The following is a 10,900-nucleotide window of genomic DNA, read 5'->3' on the forward strand; positions in this document are numbered from 1 at the left end:
GGCTGTCCAGTCTATTTTTGAAAACCTCCAGTGACAGAGCATCCACAACCCCAGGAAGCACACTATTCCATTGATTAATTGCTCTCACTGTCAGAAAATTTCTCCTTACTTCTAGATTGGACACGATGGGTAGGCTGAGAGAACTCATGGAGATAAAAAACAAGAAATGGAATTTGTTGGTAGCTAATCTCATAAAGGAGACATAAGAGCAGTGGCCAGAAATCAGGGGAAAAAACAATAAAAACATTTCAAATGATTCTGCCTCAGTGAAATGACTAATAAACAAAGGGTTGAAAATTCATTTATAAATTCACGATTCTGACTTTGTCCCTAATAGTCCCTTATGTTCGGCTTACTAAAGCCCAGCTAGGTTCAACCTAATAACACCATTGCCTGGCATTTTCTGTCCTTTGGTCGTCGTTGTCCTCCTCCTCCTCCTCCTCCTCCTCCTCCTCCTCCTCCTCCTCATCATCATCATCATCATCATCATCATCATCATCATCATCATCCTCCTCATCATCCTCATCCTCATCATCCTCATCATTATCATCATCATATTGATGCCCCACCTTTCCAACAAGAGCTCATGGGGCAATAGGTAGCACTCTTTCCTCTGATTCCCCCCCCCACAAGAAGATTGGAGAGATAATAATTAGCCAAAGCTACCCAATAGGCTACCATTCTCAAGGTAAATTTTAGACTCTCCACAATCCTGCCCAAACAGCCTCAGGAATGCTCCAAGTCAAAGCATCCTGGCTGGTTGAGGTCAGAGAGAATGTCACAAATGAGCTCTGAGCTTTGGCGGAAGCCTTAGGACCTTGGACAGCTCCCTGCAGGAAGTCACAGGGTGCCCAGACTCCTGTTGCTCTACCAGTATTTCTCAAACTGGCAACTTTAAGACATGTGGACTTCAACTCCCAGAATTCCCCACCCAGTCCACGTCTTTAACGTTGCTAGGTTTGAGAAATGCTGCTCTACCACAGGCCTATCAACGGCTAAGGTCTTAAGACAGCACAGCCTGGTTAACCTAGCTATGCTCCTGCTGATTGCTGAGCGTATGCCAGCTCTTCAAGTTAGATCAGACTAAGGAACCAATGCTATGTAGGCCATGCTATATAGGGCAGCGGTGGCGAACCTATGGCACAGGTGCCAGAGGCAGCACTCAGAGCTCTCTCTGTGGGCACGCGTGCCGTTGCCCCAGTCCTAGGCCTTCAGCTGGGTTTTATAAAACCTTTTCGCTTTAGGCCTCCGCCGCCGCGTGCAAACAAAAAGGTTCAATCTGTCAATTTCAACTTCTCGCAGGAAAAAAAAGATCTTGCAAAGTTGGAATTGATTGATTGAACTTTTTAGTCCCACCCAGTCTGCTGTTACCACCGCAGCCACGCCCACCCAATTGGCCACACCCAGCCAATGGGCCACACCCACCCGGCACCCGACGATATATAAGTGGGTTTTGGGTTGCAGTTTGGGCACTCGGTCTCTAAAAGGTTCGCCATCACTGATATAGGCCAACACTACTTTCATTGTACAATTAAAACAATGGAATTTTGCAACTCTTAATGCACTTCTGTAATGGCATGTGGGAAAGAGTCACTCTCCAGCGAAAAGTACTGACTTTTCCTGCTTCAGCATCACTCACCAAAGTTCAGTGTGAGACTTTTTATTTCAAATTAAAAAGCAATAAGCCACAGATATAATTGCACATAAACAACAATCGACATCCATACATCTAATAACACTTTTAACATTTAAAGGTCCTGGCTTCCGGGAATAAATCCTGGGAACTGTAGCTGGGCAAAACGCTACGGTAGAAATCTGATGGAGAGGCTGACTCCCCAAGACTGATATTTCCCAGGATTCCCCAGTAAGAATGACTGTGAAAACAATTTAGAGCAATCATACTGACATTAGTGCAAATTTTCCTTCACTTTTACCAGTGCCATCTAATATACCAGGGTCAGCAAACTATGGTGTGCAAGGCAAATCTGGCCTACCGCCAGTTTTGCAGGGCCTACAAACTAAGAATTGAGAGGCAGACAGCTGGCAGATTGCCAGATTTGAGTCTCAGCCAAACTCCTGGGGCAAAGGTTGGGGTCAAGCCATCCTGGGCAGGAGCAGTCTACCAGCAGTCTCCTTGCTGGCAGATCAGCGCCTTCTAATACTGTAATTACCATGCTCCTTGGCCTGCAGACCTGCCAGTCAGAGTGGTAGAAGAGAGGCAGGATCTGGCCCTCTACAGCAGAGGTCTCCAAACCTGGCAACTGTAAGACTTGTGGGCTTCAACTCCCAGAATTCCCCAGCCAGCCAAACAGAAGAGGTTTGGGTGAACCCTATCTAGATCAGGGCTTTTCAACCTTTTCACCCATTGTACCACTTTTAGGATATGGCAACATCCAAGTACCACCCGTCGTCTCGCAAGGTGTCAAAAACTTGATGACCAAAAAAAAAAAAGAGGAAAAAACTGATGAAGTACAGGTAGTCCTCGACTTACAACAGTTCGCTTAGTGACTGTTCGAAGTTACAATGGCACTGAAAAAAGTGCCCCCCAAGCCACAGCCGAGCAAGACACCTGCCTGCCCATCCGGCGGCGCTCTTCCTCCTGTCCGAGGTTTTCATTGTTGTGAGCATTTCTGTTGAGGATTGGCAGCGGGGGTGGAGTGGGGGGTGTTTGGTTTTTATTCCCCCCCCCCCCCGTCTGCTGGGTGGTTGCAGCAGGTTTTGGTCACTTCACATGACCCTGGGACACTGTGACCGTCATAAATATGAATCAGTTGCCAAGCATCTGAATGTAAATCACAAGACCCTGGAGAGGCTGCAACATTCCAGCTGATCGGTGCTTCTTCTGGGCTCAGCAGAAGCGCCAGNTCCTCCTCCTCCTCCTCCTCCTCCTCCTCCTCCTCCTCCTCCTCCTCCTCCTCCTCATCATCATCATCATCATCATCATCCTCATCCTCATCATCCTCATCATTATCATCATCATATTGATGCCCCATCTTTCCAACAAGAGCTCATGGGGCAATAGATAGCACTCTTTCCTCTGATTCCCCCCCCACAAGAAGATTGGAGAGATAATAATTAGCCAAAACTACCCAATAGGCTACCATTCTCAAGGTAAATTTTAGACTCTCCACAATCCTGCCCAAACAGCCTCAGGAATGCTCCAGGTCACAGCATCCTGGCTGGTTGAGGTCAGAGAGAATGTCACAAATGAGCTCTGAGCTTTGGCGGAAGCCTTAGGACCTTGGACAGCTCCCTGCAGGAAGTCACAGGGTGCCCAGACTCCTGTTGCTCTACCAGTATTTCTCAAACTGACAACTTTAAGACATGTGGACTTCAACTCCCAGAATTCCCCACCCAATCCACGTCTTTAACGTTGCTAGGTTTGAGAAATGCTGCTCTACCACAGGCCTATCAACGGCTAAGGTCTTAAGACAGCACAACCTGGTTAACCTAGCTATGCTCCTGCTGATTGCTGAGCGTATGCCAGCTCTTCAAGTTAGATCAGACTAAGGAACCAATGCTATGTAGGCCATGCTATATAGGGCAGCGGTGGCGAACCTATGGCATGGGTGCCAGAGGCGGCACTCAGAGCCCTGTGGGCACGTGCGCAGTCACCCCAGTCCTGGGCCTTCAGCTGGGTTTTATAAAACCTTTTCGCTTTAGGCCTCCGCCGCCGTGTGCAAACAAAAAGGTTCAATCTGTCAATTTCAACTTCTCACGGGGAAAAAAAAGATCTTGCAAAGTTGGAATTGATTGATTGAACTTTTTAGTCCCACCCAGTCTGCTGTTACCACCGCAGCCACGCCCACCCAATGGGCCACACCCAGCCAATGGGCCACACCCAGCCAATGGGCCACACCCACCCGGCACCCGACGATGTATAAGTGGGTTTTGGGTTGCAGTTTGGGCACTCAATCTCTAAAAGGTTCGCCATCACTGATATAGGCCAACACTACTTTCATTGTACAATTAAAATAATGGAATTTTGCAACTCTTAATGCACTTCTGTAATGGCATGTGGGAAAGAGTCACTCTCCAACGAAAAGTACTGACTTTTCCTGCTTCAGCATCACTCACCAAAGTTCAGTGTGAGACTTTTTATTTCAAATTAAAAAGCAATAAGCCACAGATATAATTGCACATAAACAACAATTGACATCCATACATCTAATAACACTTTTACCATTTAAAGGTCCTGGCTTCTGGGAATAAATCCTGGGAACTGTAGCTGGGCAAAATGCTATGGTAGAAATCTGATGGCGAGGCTGACTCCCCAAGACTGATATTTCCCAGGATTCCCCAGTAACAATGACTGTGAAAACAATTTAGAGCAATCATACTGACATTAGTGCGAATTTTCCTTCACTTTTACCAGTGCCATCTACTATACCAGGGTCAGCAAACTATGGTCTGCAAGGCAAATCTGGCCTACCACCAGTTTTGCAGGGCCTACAAACTAAGAATTGAGAGGCAGACAGGTGGCAGATTGCTGGATTTGAGTCTCAGCCAAACTCCTGGGGCAAAGGTTGGGGCCAAGCCACCCTGGGCAGGAGCAGTCTACCAGCAGTCTCCTTGCTGGCAGATCAGCGCCTTCTAATACTGTAATTACCATGCTCCTTGGCCTGCAGACCTGCCAGTCAGAGTGGTAGAAGAGAGGCAGGATCTGGCCCTCTACAGCAGAGGTCTCCAAACCTGGCAACTGTAAGACTTGTGGGCTTGAACTCCCAGAATTCCCCAGCCAGCCAAACAGAAGAGGTTTGGGTGAACCCTATCTAGATCAGGGCTTTTCAACCTTTTCACCCATTGTACCACTTTTAGGATATGGCAACATCCAAGTACCACCCATCGCCTAGCAAGGTGTCAAAAACTTGATGACCAAAAAAAAAAAAAGAGGAAAAAACTGATGAAGTACAGGTAGTCCTCGACTTACAACAGTTTGCTAGTGACTGTTCGAAGTTACAATGGCACTGAAAAAAGTGCCCCCCGAGCCACAGCCGAGCAAGACACCTGCCTGCCCGCCCGGCCGCACTCTTCCTCCTGTCCGAGGTTTTCATTGTTGTGAGCATTTCTGTTGAGGATTGGCAGTGGGGGTGGGGGGGTGTTTGGTTTTTATTCCCCCCCCCGTCTGCTGGGTGGTTGCAGCAGGTTTTGGTCACTTCACATGACCCTGGGGCACTGTGACCGTCATAAATATGAATCAGTTGCCAAGCATCTGAATGTAAATCACAAGACCCTGGGGATGCTGCAACATTCCAGCTGATCGGCGCTTCTTCTGGGCTCAGCAGAAGCGCCAGGATCAGTGCTGCTTTCAAGCCGATCAGCGCTTCTTCTGGGCTCAACAGAAGCACCAGGATCAGTGCTGAGCTACAGCTGGAGCCTGGCGCTGATCCTGGCACTTCCACTAAGCCCTGACAGCCCCGAAGAAGTGCCAATCCTGTCGCTTCCGCTGAGCCCTGACAGCCCTGCAGCTCCAGCCGTCTCTCGCTCAGGCTTGTGCGGTGCTGTCACAGGTTCAGCTCATCCCCCCCCCACTACCACTTTTCTAGGATGCTCACGTACCACCTGCCAGGTGCCAATGTACCACAGGTGGTACCTGTACCACTGGTTGAAAAGCCCTGATCTAGATGATAGCAATCTCAATCTTCAAACGTAAAAAAAAAGTGGAAAAAAATGCAATCAGTATGTTTAACAGCTTCTTTCCTAATAAGGAAACCTTACGGTACAGGTAGTCTTCAATTTATAATCAGTTATTTAGCGACATTTCAAAGTTATGATGGATCCTGAAAAATGGACTTATGAGCCAGATCCAACGTTCCGATGTCCCGTTCTCACATCTCCCACAGTCACATGGCTGCATTTGGGGCACTTGGCAACCAGCCTGCATTTATGGTCATTTGCGGCACACCGAGTTACCTGACATTTTGGCTGAAAACCAGTGTTTATTTCTAATTCCTGGCAAAAACCATCTCATAATGAACAATGGGTTTCCTTAGTGACTGCAGTGTTCATTTAACAACCATGATGTTTGCTGTACAATCACAGCGTTTGCTTAATGAACAGCACCAAAAGGTTGTAAGATTGGGCGTGCTCACATGGTGACCCACTTTGTGACTGAGAACGCGAGCTCAATTACAGTCATAAGTCGAGGACTACCTGAATAGTATCTGCTTAGACACAATACAAACAAAATCTATGGAAATTTCACATCCAACGCATTGTCATCTGCATGCCCACTGTATAATCTCATTTCTTTTACCCACAAAACACCTTAGGTACTAGCTTATTAATCAAGATGCAAAGTATATCTCCAAATACAAATATTTTTATATTCTTTCAAAGAGCATGCATATCGCTCCTGATTTGTACTCGTGATGGCAGTAATCACCCAAATACTACAATCAGTAAAGTCAGTTTACATTATTATCCTATATTATACTTTGTAATACATTTCTTCCGTTGAAAAATATAGAAAAGCAAAAGACAAGTCTCTCTACACTGATGAATCATAAATGTTAAAGCTTTTTTTTCCCCCAGTTTCAGAAGGACCTCTGCGACATGAAATCCATCACTGGAAATGTACATCCGTATATTTGATTCTACGATTCTATTATTGATGGAATCATCTGCAGGAAAGGAAAATTAAAATAAACATTATGTAAAATACTTTAAATAATGAATTTTACTTCAACCCAAAAGATGCTGGGTGAAATATCTAAGCCTTGAAGGTAACTGGAACCAACTGAGGTCAGCAGATGACATTGAAGAACTGAGGGATGTTGTTTTATACTAACTTTGACATAAATTTGACATTCTATGACACCAAAGAAATAGCACATACAGTAAACAAATTGGGCTTGGTCAACTAGCCAAATATTTTCATATTATACTCCCTAATTTAGAAATTTTGGAAAACGTCAAACGCTCTCAGAAACTTCCTAACTCATCTTAAGAGAGGACCTGGTTTTGATAGCAAGTCACTCACAGTTTGTGTTCACCAAACACTATAGACTAGAAAGCAGTAGTTTGTAGCTGAGTGTGTTACTGCAAAACTACCCATAGGACTAGGTATCTCTTCAATGTATTGTGTGAGCTTCAATGTATTGTGTGAACTCAGCCAAGTTGCTTGAAGAAAACATCATTCTGTTCATCAAATGTGAAACGTCAACCGTGTTTTACAAAGACAATATATATATATTCTAATATAAATGCCATGCTTTGCAAGCAGGAAATAATATTCTGCAACCAGCTGTTTGCACTCACATAAATCTGACAGACATTTAGTTAAATTTCTGTAGCCTTTCTGGGTGTGGAAGACAGGAATTATAAAAATAAAATTCAAGGAAATATAGCACACTTGTTTAAAAAAAAAAAAAAGGGCAGTGGGATGTTAATATTGGGAAGTACGATTGAGAGGCCCAAGGATGAGATATATGTCTCTTTTTTCCAAGAGAATGAACAGATTAAGGAGGAAAGATTTTGAGAAGGTCACATAGGGGAAAATGAAGTTTTTTCCTTGTTGATCTTGGGAGGAAAAAGCGAAGGATTGGATGGAAGGGTTGCAATTTGGGATTTCCTGGGTGGAATCCCAAACTGGGAAGCTGGAAAAGCATCTTGTAAGAAGGCAATTCCATATAGTCCTCGACTTACAACCAGTTGCTCAGTGACCATTCAAAGTTATGATGAACACCCCCAAAGGTACAAATTGGTTCCAAAGTTCCGACAGCTGCCCCCCCATGTAGTCACATGACTGCATTTCAGGCACTTGGCAGCTGCTCATATTTAGCTATTTGCAGCATCCTGCGGTTACTGCGATTTATTGTGTTTTTGCAAAAAAAAAGTGGCATTTACTTCTGGATTGGGGCAAAAATGGCCCATAATGAATAATGGGTTCACTTAACAACCACAGCATTTGCTTAACGACCACCGAAAAGGTCATAAAATTAGGTCAATCACATAGGAGCCCTTACGACCATAGGGCTCCATTACAGTTGTAAGTTGAGAAGTACCTGTATTATTTCTTCACTTATGCAAACATTTATGGGCTTCAAGAGGCTATTAGACTTCGATTTTAGCCAGTGGTAAAGAATTTCTGGAAATTAACGTACAACTGCGTTACTCTGAAAGTTAACAGTATTCAATACTGCTTTTGTTTTTCTTTTAAATTTAAAGAAACATACATGCAGTTATGTTTAAAATCTTATTTGGTCTCCAAGGTGGATACACCCTTGGAAAGATTTGGTTTATTTCAAAGTAAAGTGAAACATGCTTCTGCTTTTAATTTAAAGAGGTCACTGCCCAAAATGTAGGCAACAAGACCCTCTTTCTTCAATCAACCCAGGCACAGAATTATATGTTGACATCCAAACCTTGTAAAGTGGTTCAACATACATCAAGGATCAGCTGAGGAACAGGAGATACGGTTTGGATTGTGGGCTGGTTACATTCTGGACACAGGTTGTTTGGTTCACAAAATCAGCTTCAATTCAGCATCATCCCATTTTGATAAGTTGATGAGGGCCAAAGAAGGAATCAGATGTAGATTACCCAAATACAAGGCTGGGGAGAAGAATCCTGCCCATTCTAAAGCCTTCCAGATCTTTGGTTTCAAGATTCTTGTTTTGCATACTGATAGGTTTAAACTTTAAGGGCTGAAAAAGTTGTAAGCTCCTGGAAGCAGGAAGTGAGCTAGGACAGAAAGCTTGGATAGCAAACCAACTCAAAACCCATTGTTCCTGGCAAGAAGGATGGAGCTCACATGGGTGATAAATAAGACAAAGAGTACGGAAATGGCCAGGAGGAACAGAAATTTGGCAGTTTGGGGTGGTTATGAAATAGTGGCACAGAACTACCTTCTTCTGTATCATAAGGATTTCATGCCATGTAAGTTGTATCATGGTTTGAAGCATCTGACATTCTATCCAATTAGTAGCACAAGACTTGATCACAAAGTTCCCACTTCAAGCTTCTTTCCATCTCAGATGCTTAGCAAGTATTTTATAAGTCTATATGTCCACGATTTTTTTGGTTTTTTCTCCACGATTATAGGCTCTGCTCATCATAGTACCATCTACATCTCTTATTTCATTTCACTTCACTGTAAGTTGTATTTACAGTACATTCACACTCAGAAGCGATGCACCCTGGAAAATACCTTGAAAAAAAGTATATGTCCACGTAAAATAATATTCCTTGGCGTGTCTATGATTAACTGGCTGATAACCTTCTGATGTGTTCTGGGAGGAACATCAAACATGAGAAAAGTCCACTGGGGCAAATTGCAAACAAACTGTGATCCCGATGAACCTTATTTGGAAGGCCAAGCTATGAAATGAAGAGGTGGAAGGGTGCCAGTTTTTTTTACAATTCTCCCTAAGTTGGGGTTTTAGTGTGCACCATGCCTTGCTGGACATGTCGAATAAGTTCTTTGCGGTTGTCCAGGATAATGTCAAAGCTCTCCTGCAGTCGATTTTGCTGGTCTGCAACCGCCTGCTGGAGGCTGCGAATCCAACGGAGCAAGGCCAGGCGGCGATACATCACTAAGTGGACGTGATGTTTCTGTTTCTCCAACTTCTTCCTCTCCTGCATGGTCCTGAAAGCATCTGCCAGTACTGGGGAGAAGATCTCAGAACTAGAGGAAGAGCTGTCAAAATCACCATAGGGGGCTTGGTGCTCAGCATTACATGTCCAGTCTTCATCAGTGACAGAAGGTATCTTCCAAGCATTGGTGCCACCACTCTCAGGGCTATCAACACTTAGAGGACTGCTGGAATAATCATTATCTTCTAGAGGGGAGCAGGCCAGATTCCCTCTTTCCTTTACCTTCACCTGGTGGTTGGTCTCTTGTTCTGGACTTCTGACCTCAGCACCTTCAGGTGGTCTACGGATGCCCTCCTCTTCTCCTTCCTTTTCCTCCTCTAAGCCCAGGAAGTTGTCATCAGACTTTAGTTTCTGAGAAATGTGTCTAGAGCAATTCTTTGCTTTCTGTTGGTATATTAGATCGGTCAGATTCTTAGATACCTTCTTTATCCCATTGTCATTCCGTTGTTCCCATTCCTCTGGCATCAGCGTCTTTGATGTGAGTCGGCTCCAGTTTTCATTGCTATCATAGGACTTCTCATCCACAAAGTTGAGGTTCTTGTCTGGATGGGAGTCCTTTTTGTTACAGTAGATCACATCCCGCTGTGAATTTTCCTGGGCTTCATTGAGCTGTGGATGGAGGAGGAATTCCGGTTGGCACATGGCAAACATCGATGCCCCCAGCCAACTGGGAAAAAGAAACCAGCAGAGAAAGAAATGTAGATGTAAAGACATGACCAATATGAAGAAAAATCCCAACACTCCTAGGTGGTCTTCCTGAAATTCATGCTTTGGATCCCAGGCCAATCTCAGCATTTAGACCTGTCTTAAAGCCTGGATCATCAAATTTAAAAAAAAAACTGTGATCAGTAACCATGTGATCAGAGCTGACTGACCTTCTTCTGAATACAATCTAGTTTTCCAGGACTTAAGGAAAGTTTTGTTTGCTCCTATAATGAGCTTCTGGTTATCTAAATCCTGATTTATTCCATTAACTCAATTATGCGGTTCATGCAACACTAAACTAGTAACTGACCTGCCAAGTTGAATTCACATTGCATACAGTACTGACCCACAAATTAACCACAAATTGGTCCAGTGAGTGGTGTGAAGCCAACCCTAATGCTTCCTAGAGCCACCAGTGCTTCTTTTGCTGGGGAGGGGGGAAGGAAAAGATAACTTCATGCTATCCCCCCCAAGTAATTCACAAACTGGCCATATTTGCATCTTTCTAAGCATGGGTGACTATGTTGCATAGCCTTTTTCTGGCTTAAAGCCACAATAGTCCTCTGAATGCATGTTGGGGTGAGACGATCATGTCACT

The 10,900-nt window shown here is 44.3% G+C and overlaps 1 protein-coding gene across 1 annotated transcript; it reads right to left on the reverse strand.

The window, feature by feature from the left end:
- Positions 1–9,032: 9,032 nt before the first annotated feature.
- Positions 9,033–10,248, reverse strand: CUNH1orf216 (chromosome unknown C1orf216 homolog). Its single transcript, XM_015824152.1, has one exon. It carries the CDS (start codon positions 10,246–10,248, stop codon positions 9,370–9,372), a length of 879 nt encoding a protein of 292 aa, XP_015679638.1. The 3' UTR covers positions 9,033–9,369.
- Positions 10,249–10,900: the final 652 nt, after the last annotated feature.

This window comes from Protobothrops mucrosquamatus, unplaced genomic scaffold, assembly GCF_001527695.2.
Source record: "Protobothrops mucrosquamatus isolate PMUCROS unplaced genomic scaffold, P.Mucros_1.0 scaffold2140, whole genome shotgun sequence".
Classification (NCBI taxonomy): domain Eukaryota; kingdom Metazoa; phylum Chordata; class Lepidosauria; order Squamata; family Viperidae; genus Protobothrops; species Protobothrops mucrosquamatus.

Excerpts from the sequence above, each read along its gene's own strand:
- CUNH1orf216 (XM_015824152.1), bottom strand. The coding sequence starts at position 10,248 with ATGTTTGCCATGTGCCAACCGGAATTCCTCCTCCATCCACAGCTCAAT.